We start from the raw sequence: 17049 nt of genomic DNA, 5'->3' as shown, positions 1-17049 counted from the left end.
ACACTCAACAAATGCTCTTCATTGGTAAACATATGAAAACAAAGCAAGCATTCTTTGTTGTTGTCTCAATGAATAGAAAATCCGGGTGTTTTACGATAAAACCCGACAAACAACACGTACTGTAGAGCTTGATGTGATTCCAGAAGTGATTGTGTTTTACAGTAAAACCTGACTGGCCTCAGTTTGTCATACACAAGCGCTATCTCTAGGAAAAACACTGGCCACCTACAATAAGGAAAGCTCCTTTTTGTCAGTTTCACCAGAGTGATGTAAAAGATATGACTAGCCTGTTGTTTTGTTGTTGTGAATTCCCGTAAGGATCCAACTGCACTGCACGGAGCCAGCTTCCTGTGTGCCCGCTGACTCGTTCTCTATTACAGGAGCGATAAGGAAGCCAAATGGGCCCCTCCGCCCTGCTTGTAGCCGCTTTCCACACGGTCGTCACAGCCTTCCTTGAAACGTGCTGCCGGCCGCACGCTGCTCCAAGTGCGACTGATGGGGATGCAGTTAGGATTCTGTTGTGGCTGGACTGCGACGCTGCTGCTCACATATCCACGTGTGTTTATGTGGCTGTGTGTTGTTGGCATGTGCACAACCAGCAGTGAGCTGTGTTCATATCAGTAAGATTTTGGTTACTTTTATCAAATCTGTAATGTAACACGGATAAAAGACACACACAATAGTTAATGTGTCATATTTTCTTTTGTCATGTTTCGTTTTTGGGGGGGTTGGGTTTTTGTTTGTTTGTTGTCGTTTTTGTCTGTGGTTGGTGTTTTTTGTCTTGCGTTCCTGGTTTCTTCCATTGTCTCGTTATGTCTAACCACGTCCACTTGTGTGTGTCTTCCCTTACCCAGGTTTGTCTCATTATTCTTGGTGTATTTAGGCCCCGTCTAGAACAGGGCTGGGCACACTTGGTCCTCAAGTGCCGGAGTCCTGCAGGTTTTGGATGGTTCCCTTCTCCAACACAGCTGATATATGATCAGCTCAACAGCAAGCTCTGCATAAGTTTGGTAACGATCCTGTTGATTGGAATCAGCTGCGTTGCAGCAGGAAAACCTCCAAGACCTGCAGGACGCCAGCCCTTGAGGACCGAGTTTGTAGTGTATAGTACAGTATATGCCAAGTCTGGAGTGGCGCTGTAGCTAGGGATGGAAGAAATGGAACATTGAAAAGATCAAATCATTTGATTCACAAAAATAATCAATCTTTTGGAACATCTGCCCACAGCGACATCTGGTGGCCAAGTTTAAAATATTACGATCAAACATTAGATCAGTGATGCCAGCTGCCCATTAAGGAAACTAACTATTGGCTGTCTGTCATCGCCTAATTTATACAACTGGCAATCGGGTTATAATTGTAATGGACACCATAAGAGAGAGAAATCACTAGCTGTAGCGCAGCCACAGGGAGCTAACGGAATACGTAGAAGAAGAATCAGCGAAGAAGACGAACACTTTTTTTCTAACTTTATTGCAATCTACGGAACAAACATGGCTTTGCATGTATCAAAACAACATCAAAAAGACGAACAAAGGAGTGACAATGGCGGGTGATTCAAGTACAACATCGCTTGTTGAACGTGGGAATAAAGAAGCAAAATATTTTGCTGCAAAAGTGTAAGCAAGCTAAGGAGGCTGCGCAAAACGACTACCACACGGCTATCCGCCATTGTTGTTGACAGACTGACGGTTCGCGCGCAGTCACGCGAGAATTGCCGCATACGTCATCAATCTGCGACAATGCGTCGTCATCGAGCTGCGACCGTTACATCATCACTGGAGGAGTATCCTGCATGTGGTGTCCAGACGGACGCATAAGAGGCGCATTTTGAAATCTTTCCACTCTGGAGCCCGGTTTCAAAAGTGATCGGTTTCAAGCTCCGAAACTGCGCCATCGTGTGGACGAATGGCCTAAAAGGTAAGAAACTTGTGAGGATACATTAAAACGGGCTTTCGTGTGGACGGGGTCTAAGTCTGTTGTGTTTGTCCAGTTGGTGTAGGTGCATTACCTATGTTATGTATGGAAGTTCGTGCGTCAAGTCTTCAGTCATGGCAACCAGTCTGCTCACGTCCTGTCCAGCCAAGGCGACCAGTCTGCTCACGTCCCGTCCAGGCAAGGCCACTAGTCTGCTCACGTCCCGTCCGGTCAAGGCGACCAGTCTGCTCACATCCTGTTCAGTCATGGCGGCCCGTCTGCTCACGTCCTGTCCAGTCATGGCGACCCGTCTGCTCACGTCCTGTCCAGTCATGGCGACCCGTCTGCTCACGTCCTGTCCAGTCATGGCGACCCATCTGCTCACATTCTGTCCAGTCATGGCGACCAGTCTGCTCACGTCCTGTCCAGTCATGGCGACCAGTCTGCTCGCGTCCCGTCCAGTCAAGGCGACTAGTCTGCTCATGTCCCGTCCAGTCAAGGTGACCAGTCTGCTTACGTCCCGTCCAGTCATGGTGACCAGTCTGCTCACATCCTGTCCAGTAATGGTGACCAGTCATGACAACCAGTCTGCTCAGTCCCGTCCAGTCATGGCGACCAGTCTGCTCAGGTTCCGTCCAGTCAAGGCGACCTGTCTGCTCATGTCCTGACCAGTCATGGCGACCCGTCTGCTCACACCCTGTCCAGTCATGGCGACCCATCTGCTCACATTCTGTCCAGCCATGGCGACCAGTCTGCTCACGTCCTGTCCAGTCATGGTGACCAGTCTGCTCGCGTCCCGTCCAGTCAAGGCGACTAGTCTGCTCATGTCCCGTCCAGTCAAGGTGACCAGTCTGCTTACGTCCCGTCCAGTCATGGTGACCAATCTGCTCACATCCTGTCCAGTAATGGTGACCAGTCATGGCGACCAGTCTGCTCAGTCCCATCCAGCCATGGCGACCAGTCTGCTCACGTCCTGTCCAGTCATGGTGACCAGTCTGCTCGCGTCCCGTCCAGTCAAGGCGACTAGTCTGCTCATGTCCCGTCCAGTCAAGGTGACCAGTCTGCTTACGTCCCGTCCAGTCATGGTGACCAATCTGCTCACATCCTGTCCAGTAATGGTGACCAGTCATGGCGACCAGTCTGCTCAGTCCCATCCAGTCATGGCGACCAGTCTGCTCACGTCCTGTCCAGTCATGGTGACCAGTCTGCTCGCGTCCCGTCCAGTCAAGGCGACTAGTCTGCTCATGTCCCGTCCAGTCAAGGTGACCAGTCTGCTTACGTCCCGTCCAGTCATGGTGACCAGTCTGCTCACATCCTGTCCAGTAATGGTGACCAGTCATGGCGACCAGGCTGCTCAGTCCTGTCCAGTCATGGCGACCAGTCTGCTCACGTTCCGTCCAGTCAAGGCGACCCGCCTGCTCACGTCCTTTCCAGTCATGGCGACCCGTTCATTCACATCCCACCAAGTCATGGTTGTCTGCTCACCTTTCTCCCTATGGTTAATAAAAGTATCACACACTGCACTTGATTCCTGTTTCCCTGCATTTGGGCCCACCATCTCTCATCCACTCACGTTCCCTCATGACACTTTTATACTTAACATGGGATCAGTGTCCAAACTGCATGATTTGCATTGCCAATTTGAGCAATTATATGTCTGTGCAACAATCTAGCAAAACCAACACTTCTTTAAGATGCATGAAAATAGGGAATACAAGAACACAACACTTTCGGAATAAAAGGCAAAGAGAGCCAGATTTGGTGTAAAGGCTACTCTCTGTTCATTTTGTTCACCAGTAGACCTATGTCTTGTATTTGAGGAAGAAAAACAAACAATCATTTTTTTTTTTTAAAGAGGGAACTATTTTGTGTGCAACATGTGATTATTTTTGCCACCTCTGAGTATACACAGAAAATAAATATAAAAAATAATTTAAAAAATACATTATATACATATAATTTATGTATATATATATATATATATATATATATATATATATATATATATATATATATATATAAATGTACAGAAAAGGCAGTCTGAGTAGATCCATACACGGTGTCCGCCCTGATGACAGCACTCTGCTAACATGTACTGTAAATATAGGTTAGGTGTGTGGCTTTGTGTCAAAGGGCAGAGTGGCAGGCAGGCCTACGTGCAGATCTGAGGGCCACCAGAGATGCCGCATGGCAACTCGACCATGACGGTCACTGCCATTAAAGCCCTCAGAGCAGCAGCAGAGCGGTTTGCTTGTCTTTCTGTGGGTTGTCTTTGAATAATTGAGCAAAAACAAAATCACTCGCCGGCTAGTCGACTTTAAATGTTGTCAATGTACGCTTTTTTGTGTCTTCACTTTGCCATGAACGTCTTGACCGTTCTGTTTGTAAATGCTTTTAGGTGGTGTGCTTTTGGTTGTGTGAAGCACATTGAGGTGCCTTGTGTTTGAAATGTGCTATACAAATAGTTTGCTTTCCATTTTACTTTCAAAAAAGCATGTCTGTGCAATTAATCCAAGCAACAGAAAAATATGTTATATATTTCACATGTATTGAACATTTTACCTCATAAACATCTTCTACTGTATTTTTTTAAATTATTATTATTATTATTTTTTACCTCATATACAAATGACTTTGCCCATCAATCTGTTTTAAATACCAAATGTGGAATTATACATTTTGTACAATACTATATTTAGAATATTCATATTGACCTAATGCAGAACCTAAATACTGTAAAGTCAACCCCCACTATTTGATAGGAGTGGGGATCAGGCCAGCCCACGGATATAGAATTAATGGCCATTGAAATGCATTAGGAGATTTTTTATTATTATTATTATTTACAAACGCCCAAAACTGTCAAAAATTGCTGATAGAAAAAAATCACTATATAATTGGGGGAAATAAATCCTGGAAAAGACAGGGGGGGAAGTAAATTTTAAAAAATGATTTTTTTTTTTTTTAAATCTACGAATTTACGAATCAGCGGGTGCTGAACCGCGAGTATGAATAAGTCGACTGACTGTACAGGAGCAGAATGATTTGTTGTTGTTGTTGTTTTTATTGTAGGGAAACAGTGCTACCTTGTGGTCATAAGAGAGAGGTACCCTCTTGAAACAACGTCGGAGAGTGCAAGAACCAGGATGCGTCAATATGTGTCGCTATTGAGTCGCTCGAAGTCAGCCAAAGAATGTTCGCTTCCAGCTGATGCCGTCGCCATTTTTGTTGCGAACGTAAACACCAGCAGTGTGACTGGACTTGATCTGATTTCTCACGCTTACGTTGGGCCACAAGCGACGATTACTGAAGATGAGAGGGAATCCCGGGACCTGAGCGCATTGTCAGTGAGTGGGGTATGAGGTTCCAAATGACATGATACTGCCATTTCAATGTCTGTCGTTTTACCATGTAAATAGCATAGTAAGGCTGTCAGTAGCGCACCATGATAGTGTTGTTTTGGTCTTTTTGTATTAAATTTCACCATAAGATGTAACCTAAAATGTCCACGTACACGTGCCAAGACGCTGTGAGCTTACCTACGTTGTTTCTTTTCCAGATGGGGGTTCCGCATGGATTCCCTCACCGGGAAGGAGCGGAGGATTAAACCGGAGAGGGGAGGGCAGCAGAGGGGGCCTCGGTGCCCGTCCGTCAGCCCGTTTGACATGGACCAAGAGTATGAAAGGCGTCTTCTGAGGCAAATCAACCTTCAGAACTTGCCCGCCGAGGCCCGGCTGACCAGGGTGAGATCCGGGTGGGAGAGGGAGATACGACCCCGCGATCAAACAACATCATAAATATCCTGAGGGTGCAAAAGTAGAGTGTAGTTAAGGAAGAAATGACATTATTATAAAATCCTGCTTTTTTTATTGACAATTCCGAACATCCGGGAATTTCTGATATTTCTTCAACGCAATGCAATCGCTTCCTTTGCACGGTGAAAACAAACGGCGTATTGTATTGCTTTTGCATGTGACTAGCATACAAACCAGGTAGATTGTTAAAAGTTTCATCACATTTTTAATTCAAAATAAATCAAATGATAGGGATCCAAAGTGCAATGCTTTTCAATGAGCGGGGAGCGTCATTTCACCGAGGGAGACCGCCATTTTGACTTGTGAAGAAAGCTCAGAATTGTAAATACAGCACAATCAAAGCAAAACTGTCATTGTGTGCTCTCGCTTAATGTATTGTGTTCCAGTTAGCAGACGCACTATCAAGTCACAAATAGAAAAAACACAAATTACCACGAGGAAACAATTGAGCTAAAAGACAACAAAATAAAAGATTAAAAGCAAAGTTAAATGATAAAAAGAGCTGAAAATTAAAATTGAAAAGTAAAACATAATTTAAAAGCCCAGCTGAATTTTTTTTTACTTCAGCCTTCCTCTTAAAAATAATTCCTCATTAAGTAAAAGTAAAGAAATGAAAAACAACTCAGTAAATATAATGCCGTAGTCAGTTTTGTTTGTCACTGTCATAGAGGAAATTCATGTCTTGATTACTGTAGTTTTAGTATGATGTGTGAGAGTGTAAATATCAGGAACACTTTTCATTCGCAGCGCAGTACTGTATTGTCAAACTAATAACTTTGACAGTGACAGTCAAAGCTGATTATTATTATCTACTGTACACTATTTTTGATGGTTAGGGACCAACATGTCTGTAAGTAAATAACAATGGTACCGTTTCCAAATGGCTCACCTCTCCCCAGAGTGGAAATGTTACCTGCAGCCCCATCAGTGTGAAGTCAGGTGACCGCTTCATCCCCACCCGCGCTGGAAGCAACTGGAGCATCAACTTCCACCACGCCAACGTAAACAATTTCCCTATTAACTCATTCACTGCCATTGACGGCTATAAACGTCAAAAATTCTTCTTAACTATTTATATTAGTTTAACATTTTTCCCCACTTTTGTTAACAACAGTATGAAAACCTTTTTTTTTTATTGTACATTTAGAACCGATTTAAAATTTGTGATTAATTGTGAGTTAACTGGTGAAGTCATGCGATTAATTACAATTAAAAAATTGAATCGCCTCTTGCCCCAAATTTTTAATAATCTTTAAAAAAATAAAATAAAAATGATGGCAGTGAATGAGTTAATTAATGACAAAGTCACCTGCTCAGGTGATCCTTACTGATGTCTGTCTTCCTCCTCCTCCTCTCAGGAGAACTGTCGCTCCCCCAGCCAGAACCATAAAGCAAAAGATGCCAGTTCAGATTCAGGCAAAGGTCAGGAATTCTCTTTGTTGCCTGTTAATGCGACCGGTGTTCCTTGATGATATCTCTCAAGCATGATGTATGAATGCCAACAGATACAGTAGCGTATGCCGCCCTGTTGAGGAATGAGTTGCTGGGTGCGGGCATAGAGTCTGTGTCAGAACTTCACGTAGACGAAAGGCGACATGCCGTCTACTCTCATGGCTCACGCGGCCTCTTTCGGGTAGGAGGATTGAAAACACATCTCAGCTTAGAATCTTTTGTTTCGCGAGCCATTCAGATGATTTTGTCTCTTATCGATCCACAGTACACCGTCCACACTAAGAGCGTGCCTTTTGATAGCGATAATGAAGTCTCGCCCTATTCTCTTTCTCCGCTTACTAACAAGAGGTAAGCTACATCTCACTCACTGAAATGACACAAACCTCGATTCATCCCTCATACTCTTCTATAGTCACAAGCTGCTGCGCTCGCCTCGGAAACCGGCCCGCAAGATCTCAAAGATCCCCTTCAAGGTGCTGGACGCCCCGGAGCTGCAGGATGATTTCTACCTCAACCTGGTCGACTGGTCGGCGGGCAACTTGCTCAGTGTCGGTTTGGGAGCTTGCGTCTACCTGTGGAGCGCCTGTACCAGCCAGGTCATATCACCGTCACATCCGGTTATGACTGTTCAGAACTGTGGGACATTTATTATTATTGTTATTCATTTATTTTGAATCCACTAAGGTTGGGCATACGTTGAATTGAATGGTTATAACAACTCATAATTTATTATCTTCTTTACATATGCATTATCAAACACTGACAAAATTTTTAAAATTACCAAATTTGTCTATGCTAAATAGTTAGCAATCGCGATTAGCATTAGCAGGCAAGCCATTTCCATTTAAGGTAAACAAACACTAACTACCATTTAGTCCACACATTTATCATTACACATGTAATAGTGACTTGAAGCGTCGTCTGGAAGACTTAAAAGCCCAAATAAGAAGGAATTTACCTTCTTTTCCGCTGTGCACCGGTCTTTTTCAAGAATTGATTATTTTCTTACAAATAACTCTATTGCTGATAAAACTGTTACAAAAATACATCCTATTATTATTAGCGACCATGCACCAGTCTCCCTTTCCCTACAAGTTGATTATACCTTTAAACCACCACCGACATGGCGGTTTAACATCTCACTGCTAAACGACGCAGAGTTTGACAAAATTATAAGAAAAGAATGGGCAGACTTTTTGGAAATAAATGACTCTCCAGACCTATCGCCATCTCTTCTCTGGGAAACTGGGAAAGCAGTAATTAGAGGTAAAATTATATCATATTCATCTTATAAAAAGAAACAGGATAAAAAATCAGAAAAAGACTTGGAAGATAAAATTAAACAACTGACGGATGAGTACGCAATAAACCCAAATAACCAAATATGGACTGACTTACAAAATACAAAAATACAGTTAGACGATATGCTAACTAAAAAGACAGAATTTATAATACAACAATTGAGATATAACAACTTTGAATATAATAACAAATCAGGTAAATTTCTTGCAAACCAACTTCAACGCAATCGGGAAAAGTCTCTTATAACGGCGATTAAAGGGACAACTGGTGAATGCACACAATCACCAGAAGAAATTAATCACATTTTTTATAACTATTATCGTAACCTATACTTAGAAACTAACAAGCCTAACCCTGAGCATATTGAGGCATTCCTCAGTAGCTTAAATATGCCTCAGTTAACTACTGAATATAAAGACATGTTAGATGCGCCACTTACTATAAACGAGTTGTACAGTGCTCTAGATAGTATGCCTAATGGCAAAGCACCTGGCCCGGATGGTTATCCGGCTATATTTTTTAAGCACTTCTGGTTAATGCTTGCTCCACTATTCTTAAGAGTAGTAACAGAAATTAAAACTAAGGGTTACATACGCCCACACATGAATACAGCAGCAATTAAACTTTTATTAAAGCCAGAAAAAGACCCCACCCTTCCATCAAGTTACCGTCCGATTTCACTAATTAATACTGATATTAAAATTATCACTAAGGCTTTCACATCTAGACTAGAAACAGTAATCTCGACAATTATTCATAGCGACCAAACAGGCTTTATTAAAGATCGGCACTCTACTAATAATATTAGGAGACTCTTTAACCTTATTAGCATGTCACAGCGGCATGATAAAAAGGCAGTTATTATATCATTGGATGCAGAAAAAGCTTTCGACAAAGTTAACTGGTCCTTCCTCTTTGCTGTTTTAAATAAATTTGGCTTTGGGAAATCATTTATCCACTGGGTATCAGTATTATATGATTCTCCAAAAGCTACAGTTACTACTAATGGGATTATATCTCAGAGCTTTACTTTACAGAGAGGCACAAGACAGGGATGCCCACTATCCCCTTTATTATTTGCAATATTTATTGAGCCACTTGCATTAGCCATACGCCAGGAAAGAAGGATTCAAGGAATTCACTCTGGGGTAACAGAACATAAAATTAATCTATATGCCGATGACATCTTACTTTATTTAGAAAAGCCGGCTACTTCGCTAGGGGAAGTATTTAATTTAATAACTAAATTCTCACAGTTATCAGATTATTCTATTAACTGGAAGTGACTTTTAACATTATTCCATAAGTAAACAAGGGTAGAGCTAGCGGTTAGCTATATGAGGTCAATAACTTCCTGTTCCTGTCTTCTTCTGGGCACGTTTATGCTGCATTCGAGGAGGGTCGGAAGTCTGACTTTTCCAAGTTTAAACCAGGAAGTGTGTACGGGAACTCGGAAATTGTACTTGCGAAGTTGGGGGAAAAAAAAGAACCGGACTTCACGACGGACTATAATTTGACGTCTCTCTACAATGGCGACCCCTTTGGTAACACAGACCGTGATTGTTTGCAATTAAAAAAACAAAACAGAAAAAACACAATTTACTCGAGTATAAAAGTAGATAGCTTTCTTCATTCAGAAATATTCTTCACGTAACACAACGTACGTGACAGCATGCCGCTATCTCCCTGCATGAAATTATACGGTGAACTACTGCAACTGTATGAAATGCTTATGAAATAAGATAAAAAAAACAATAAATGAAGCAAAATTGCGAGAAGGCAAGTTTGTTGGTGGTCAAAATGAGTTTTGAGGACCAAAATAAAAAAATATTTAACACTATCCGCCGTTTTCGTTGTTTATTTTAGCCTCAAACGCTTTCAGGTTGGAACTGGGAAAAACCAACTCGGATATATCCGACTTCCGACCATCCTCGAATACAGCATAAGTGCATGACTGCCCTCTACTGGTTAAGTGATGAGCACCTTAACCGAGTTACACGTTATATTTTGGAATAATTACCGCCCAGGTGCTTTTTAGGAAGTTCAGAACTTCCTCTCATGTGTTTTGAGGAAACTCAATGTTCTGTATTGTCTTTAATAAAAATGCGTACTAAGTCAGTGAGCGTTTTTAAGCAGACAAATGACATCCACCCTTTGGCCACTAGATGGTGCACTAAGAGAAGGAAAAAAAAGTTTGTTCTAAACCATGGACGGTTGCACCAGGACGCTGTCGTCCTTTTGAGCTGCCACGCAGCAAACACCAAGAAAATTAAGTGCAGTGGGAAAAGGGCTTTAGAGTCAACACGCAATTTAGCTCTGTTTGGGATCTGAGTCTGTGTTGTTCTTGGTTGTGGAGACCCAAAAAAATGACCCACAGATCTTTTGTTTGTACTACAGTGCAGTCAAGTGCAAACTGTCTGTTTTGTGCTCACAGGTGACACGGCTGTGCGACCTTTCGGTGGATGGCGACTCTGTGACTTCAGTGTGCTGGAACGAAAGGGTGAGCTAAGCTGCATGAAACAATTTGGTGTCTCATTGGAGAATCATGACACATTGCTATGTTTAGTCACAGCAAGTTGGGGGCTTAAATCTGATCACTGATCATGATGATCAGTCAATGATCTCATTGTTTTATTCAACACAACGGCACATCATTTGATGTTAGCAAAAACGGCATTGCGTGTTGGTTGGGTAGGGCCGGGAAAAAAGTTGACCACGTCAGTTAATTTGACTTGAAAATGTGTCTACTGAACATGTCTGCCTCAAAGCTGCGGACCTTTTTTGCGGATGCACAAAGTGGACAGAAAGTGTTTGATTTCATTGTAGCTAACTAAGGCAGCTCCAGTCGTTTATTAATTGGACTGTTGTGACTTGTGTAATTTAGATATGATGTATGTGTGAACTAAATGATAGTTCGTGTTTGTTTAACTTAAATGGGAATCGTTAGCATGCTAATGCTAATCGTCATTGCTAACCGTTTAGCATAGGCTAATTTTGTTGGCGTTTAATAATGATCATTCACAAAAGATAATACATAATTAGTAGTTTTATAATACATAGTAGTTTATTTATGTAGATATAAGGATGTATGTGTTAACTCAATGTTTGTTAGGCAAAAATGGTAATCGCTAGTGTGCTAATGCTAATTGTGATTGGTAACCGTTTAGCATAGGCTAATTTTGTTGCCATTTAACAATGCTCATTGCACAGAAGATAATAATTAATGAATATCCGCTAAATCCAACTTGCGTTAAACCTTAGTGGATGAACAAAACAAACATAATAATAATAATATATATATATATATATTTTTTTAAGGTTACAATCTAGGGATAGGGTTTCAAATACGGGTTTCGAAGTAGTGCTAGGGTTCAAAATTAGGGTTTCAAACTAGGGCTAGGGTTCAAAATTAGGGTTTCAAACTAGGGCTAGGGTTTCAAACTAGAACTAGGGTTTCAAATTAGGGTTTAAAACTAGGGCTAGGGTTTCATATTAAGGCTACAAACTAGGGCTGGGCTTTCAAATAAGGGTTTTGAAGTATTGCTAGGGTTCAAAATCAGTTTTTTTTTAACTAGGGCTAGGGTTTAAAATTAGTGTTTTAAACTAGTGCTAGGGTTTCATATTAAGGTTTCAAACCAGGGCGAGGGTTTCAAATAAGGGTTTCGAAGTAGTGCTAGGGTTTCAAATAAGGGTTTCGAAGTAGTGCTAGGGTTCAAAATCAGTGTTTCAAACAAGGGCAAGGGTCTCAAATTAGGGTTTCAAACTAGGGCTAGGGTTTCATATTAGGGTTTCAAACTAGGGTTAGGGTTCCAAATTAGGGTTTAAAACTAGGGCTAGGGTTTCATATTAGGGTTTAAAACTAGGGCTAGGGTTTCATATTAAGGGAACAAACTAGGGCTCGGGTTTCAAATAAGGGTTTTGAAGTAGTGCTAGGGTTCAAAATTAGGGTTTTAAACTATTGCTAGGGTTTAAAATTAGGGTTTTAAACTAGTGCTAGGGTTTCATATTAGGGTTTCAAACTAGGGCTAGGGTTTCAAATTAGGGTTTAAAACTAGGGCTAGGGTTCCATATTAGGGTTTAAAACTAGGGCTAGGGTTTCAAATTAGCGTTTCAAACTAGGGTTAGGGTTTCATATTAAGGTTACAAACTAGGAATAGGGTTTCAAAGAAGGGCTTCGAAGTAGTGCTAGGGTTCAAAATTTGGGTTTTGTAGTGCTAGGGTTCCATACATTAGGGTTTAAAACTAGGGCTAGGGTTTCATATTAAGGTTACAAATTAGGAATAGGGTTTCAAAGAAGGGCTTCGAAGTAGTGCTAGGGTTAAAAATTTGGGTTTTGAAGTAGTGCTGGGGCTCCATATTAGGGTTTAAAACTAGGGCTAGGGTTCAAATAAGGGTTTCAAACTAGGGCTAGGGTCTCAAATTAGGGTTTCAAACAGGGCTAGGGTTTCAAATAAGGGTTTCAAACTAGGGCTAAGGTTTCAAATGAGGGTTTCAAACAAGGGCTAGGGTCTCAAATTAGGGTTTCAAACAAGGGCTAGGGTCTCAACTTAGGGTTTCAAACTAGGGCTAGGTTTTCATATTAGGGTTTCAAACTAGGGCTAGGGTTTCATATTAAGGGAACAAACTAGGGCTAGGGTTTCAAATAAGGGTTTTGAAGTAGTGCTAGGGTTTAAAATTAGGGTTTTAAACTCTTGCTAGGGTTTAAAATTAGGGTTTTAAACTAGTGCTAGGGTTTCATATTAGGGTTTCAAACTAGGCATAGGGTTCCAAATTAGGGTTTCAAACAAGGGCAAGGCTCTCAAATTAGGGTTTCTAACTTGGGCTATGGTTCAAAATTAGGGTTTTAAACTACGGCTAGCAATTAGAATGAAGGCTTTAAACTACGGCTATCATTTAAAATGAGGGTTCTAAACTAGGGCTAGCATTTATAATTAGGGTTTTAAACTAGGGCTAGGGTTTCAAATTAGGGTTTCAAACTAGGGCTTGGGTTTCAAATTAGGGTTTCAAACTAGGGCTAGGGTTTCATATTAGGGTTTTAAACTAGGGCTAGGGTTTCAAATTAGGATTTCAAAATAGGGTTAGGGTTCAAAATTAGTGTTTTAAACTAGGGCTAGCATTTAAAATTAGGGTATTAAACTAGGGCTAGGGTTTCAAATAAGGGTTTCAAACTAGTGCTAGGGTTTTAAACTAGGGTTAGGGTTCCAAATTACGGTTTCAAACCAGGGCTAGGGTCTCAAATTAGGGTTTCAAACTTGGGCTAGGGTTTCATATTAAGGTTTCAAACTAGGGCTAGGTTTTCATATTAAGGTCACAAAACTAGGGCTAGGGTTTCAAATAAAAGTTTTGAAGTAGTGCTAGGGTTCAAAATAGGGTTAGGGTTCAAAATTAGTGTTTTAAACTAGGGCTAGGGTTTAAAATTAGGGTTTTAAACTAGGGCTAGGGTTTCATTAATCACAGAATTCTGACTTTTATTAAAGTGAGAATTCGGACTTTAATCACATAATTCTGACTTCAATTAAAATCAGTTTAATTGACTTTAATCACATAATTCTGACTTTAATTAAAGTGACACTTCTGACTTTGATCCCAGAATTCTGACTCTAATGTAAAGGAGAATTCTGACTTTAATCACAGAATTCTGACTCTAATGTAAAGGAGAATTCTGACTTTAATCACAGAATTCTGACTTTAAAGTTAGAATTCTGACTTTATTCTCAGAATTCTGACTTTTTGAGCTCTACGTCACAAAGTCAGAATTGTCACTTTAAAGTCAGAATTCCGAGATTAAAGTGAGATTTCTCACTTTAAAGTCAGAATTCTGAAATTCAAATCAGAATTCTCACTTTAATTATTGAGGGGGGGTGTATTTGATGGAATAATCGTTTTTTTAAAAGACCTGATGGTGGGAATGTTGTGAATAGAAATGGAAACATTAGGTACACCTCTCCCAAGATCCAATATAAGAGTTGTATCTAAAGTGATTGGTGATTATAATTTGAGATGTTCAATATCACTTTTGCCCTTACCAATACCAGCACGAGTACTCACTCTTGAGTACGTATAAAATATTATGTAGAAAGTTGTCATACAACCCAAATTGAGTTAGCAAAGAAACAAGGGATGGGTGAGTACCAATACCAGTTATTGATTAGGCCTTTTTTTCAAGCTATCCGTACCAGTATCTTCCACCCTCTAGTTGGCAATTTCATGATCAGGAATTAGGAATTAGAAGAATATAAATTTTATGGGGAGAATTGCTACATTTGGATATGTAGGCGTTTCTTTAAAATTATCTGTCATTTACATTTAGGTGACACAAGGGGGCTCCTCAAGTATCGGTGGCTGGTATTGGCTGCCTTCACTAGAACTCGATACAGTGAACTAATGCCCAACACTCATCCCGAATTACAACATTCTTTAGCAATATCTAAATCAAGAGGCCATTGTAAATTAAGTATGGATTTGGTGAGAAAAATAACACAATTATCAATCCAAATCCATCTTTGAGCGATCTGAACACACAAAACTTTCCCCTAACATTCTGTCTTAGGGGAGTCTGGTTGCTGTTGGGACCCACAAAGGTTACGTTCAGATCTGGGACGCGGCGGGTGGGCGAAAGCTGACCAGTTTGGAGGGCCACTCAGCTCGTGTGGGTGAGTTCATGAATATATAAAAAAGATATATATTTTTTTTATATTTTCTTTAAAAAAAAAAAACAAATTGTAATTATTATTATTATTTAATCTTTTTTTTTTAATTATTTAAATTATTTTTTATATTTTTTTTAAATTTTTAATCATCTTTTCTTTATAAAAAATAATTTTAATTATTATTATTTTTTATTTTCAATAATCTTTTCTATTTAAATTATTTATTTTTTTTATTTTACTGTTTTCTTTAAAAAAAAAAAAAGTTACATTTTTTTTTTTTATAATCTTTTCTTAGAGAAAAAAGATTATTAAAAATTAGGGGCGTCCGGTGATTAGATTTTTTCATCATAATTAATCAGATGACTTCTCTAGTTAACTCACGATTAATCACAAACTTTATATCTGTTCTAAATGTACAATACAACATTTTTTCCCTAGGTTTTCATACTTTTGTTAACAAAAGTGGAAAAAAAAATTTAACTTATAGAAATAAAGTGCATTTTTGACATCTATAGCCGTCAATGGTAGTGAATGAATTAAGAACTTCTTGTCTTATTTTGACGTGATGAGCCACCTCTTGCGTCCAAGGCGCACTGGCGTGGAACGGCGAGCAGCTGTCGTCAGGAAGCCGCGACAGAGTGATCTTGCAGCGGGACATCAGAACGCCCCCGTCTGCTGAGAGGAGGTTGCAGGGACACCGGCAGGAAGTGTGCGGCCTCAAATGGTCCCCCGACCATCAGCATCTCGCCTCTGGCGGCAACGACAACAAAGTAAACCAATCCCACTTCCATCACGACATGACGGACTCTAGCGTTGACTTCCATCTTGGTTTTCAGTTACTGGTGTGGAACAGCTCGAGCCTGCTCCCGGTGCAGCAGTACAGCGACCACCTGGCGGCCGTCAAGGCCATCGCCTGGTCCCCGCACCAACACGGGCTGCTGGCGTCGGGGGGCGGCACGGCCGACCGCTGCCTGCGCTTCTGGAACACGCTGACGGGGCAGGCGCTGCAGAGCACCGACACCGGCTTGCAGGTGTGCAACCTGGCCTGGTCCAAGCACGCCAATGAACTGGTAAGCGATGAAATGGATCATGCGTATTGATTACTGGAGATGAAATGAAAATGGAGTCCACTGTTGTTTCCCAGGTGAGCACTCACGGCTACTCTCAGAACCAGATCTTAGTTTGGAAGTACCCGTCGCTGACACAGGTGGCCAAGCTGACCGGGCACTCCTACAGAGTTCTCTACCTGGTATGACATCATCATCAGTGAAACCCGATGACATCATCATCATGTTCCATGAGCAATGTGGCTCTTTTTTTTAGGCCGTGTCCCCAGACGGCGAGGCCATCGTCACGGGCGCGGGGGACGAGACGCTTCGCTTCTGGAACATCTTCAGCAAAACGCGCTGCACCAAGGTACGGATCTTGTGAGGTCACGTGATCGGCTCGTCAGGGAATGGCAAATCATGTGTTACTTATGTGTGTTGTGGTCAGGAATCCAAGTCTGTGTTGAACCTTTTCACAAGAATCCGATAGAGGAGCGCTTCCCACAAGATGGTGGACCCGCAGCACTTCATCACCATAACTCTTAGTTGGCTGTTTTTGTTTTGTTTTGTTTGTTTTACAAGTGTGGACACTCTAAAGTTGGTGATGTTACACCTTTAAACACAAAAAAATGTTGGCGTCTTAATCATGACTTTTGTTGTTGTTGGTTTAGTTTTATGTTACATTAGCAGAAATATACATGTTGAACAACTGACGTCATGTTGCATATTTTTCAAAGACTGCAGCTAAGAGAACAAGTCTGACTTTTTGTGTGTCTTTGTTGGGGGCAGATTTGGAAAACCGGTAAATATTATGAAGGCAAAACAATAAATAACCCATATCAACACACCATTTCATAAAGAATGACA

At 41.0% G+C, this 17049-nt stretch overlaps 2 protein-coding genes across 6 annotated transcripts; both read left to right on the top strand.

Annotated features, from left to right (window-relative positions):
- Window positions 1–493: 493 nt before the first annotated feature.
- Window positions 494–3619, top strand: LOC144043918 (uncharacterized). Of its 2 annotated transcripts, none has more exons than XM_077558024.1 (2): window positions 494–922; window positions 1072–3619. In XM_077558024.1, exon 2 carries the CDS (start codon window positions 2592–2594, stop codon window positions 3588–3590), a length of 999 nt encoding a protein of 332 aa, XP_077414150.1. In that variant the 5' UTR covers window positions 494–922; window positions 1072–2591; the 3' UTR covers window positions 3591–3619. The 2 variants fall into 2 exon arrangements, with proteins under 2 accessions (XP_077414150.1, XP_077414149.1); XM_077558023.1 differs by having other exon boundaries at window positions 494–1920; window positions 1994–3619.
- A 1429-nt stretch (window positions 3620–5048) lies between these two features.
- On the top strand, window positions 5049–17032 carry fzr1b (fizzy/cell division cycle 20 related 1b). 4 transcript variants are annotated; one of them, XM_077558020.1, is made up of 14 exons: window positions 5049–5260; window positions 5477–5660; window positions 6632–6733; window positions 7091–7154; window positions 7238–7365; window positions 7450–7532; window positions 7597–7780; window positions 10921–10986; window positions 15037–15139; window positions 15725–15906; window positions 15973–16206; window positions 16281–16385; window positions 16460–16552; window positions 16631–17032. In XM_077558020.1, the coding sequence occupies exons 1-14, from the start codon at window positions 5064–5066 to the stop codon at window positions 16670–16672; spliced, it is 1767 nt and encodes a 588-aa protein (XP_077414146.1). In that variant the 5' UTR covers window positions 5049–5063; the 3' UTR covers window positions 16673–17032. The 4 variants fall into 4 exon arrangements, with proteins under 4 accessions (XP_077414146.1, XP_077414144.1, XP_077414148.1 ...); XM_077558018.1 differs by having other exon boundaries at window positions 15707–15906; XM_077558022.1 differs by having other exon boundaries at window positions 5114–5264; window positions 15707–15906.
- Window positions 17033–17049: the final 17 nt, after the last annotated feature.

This window comes from Vanacampus margaritifer, chromosome 2, assembly GCF_051991255.1.
Source record: "Vanacampus margaritifer isolate UIUO_Vmar chromosome 2, RoL_Vmar_1.0, whole genome shotgun sequence".
NCBI lineage: Eukaryota > Metazoa > Chordata > Actinopteri > Syngnathiformes > Syngnathidae > Vanacampus > Vanacampus margaritifer.
The sequence above is the reverse complement of the archived record's forward strand: the minus strand, read 5'-3'. Positions and strand labels throughout refer to the sequence as shown.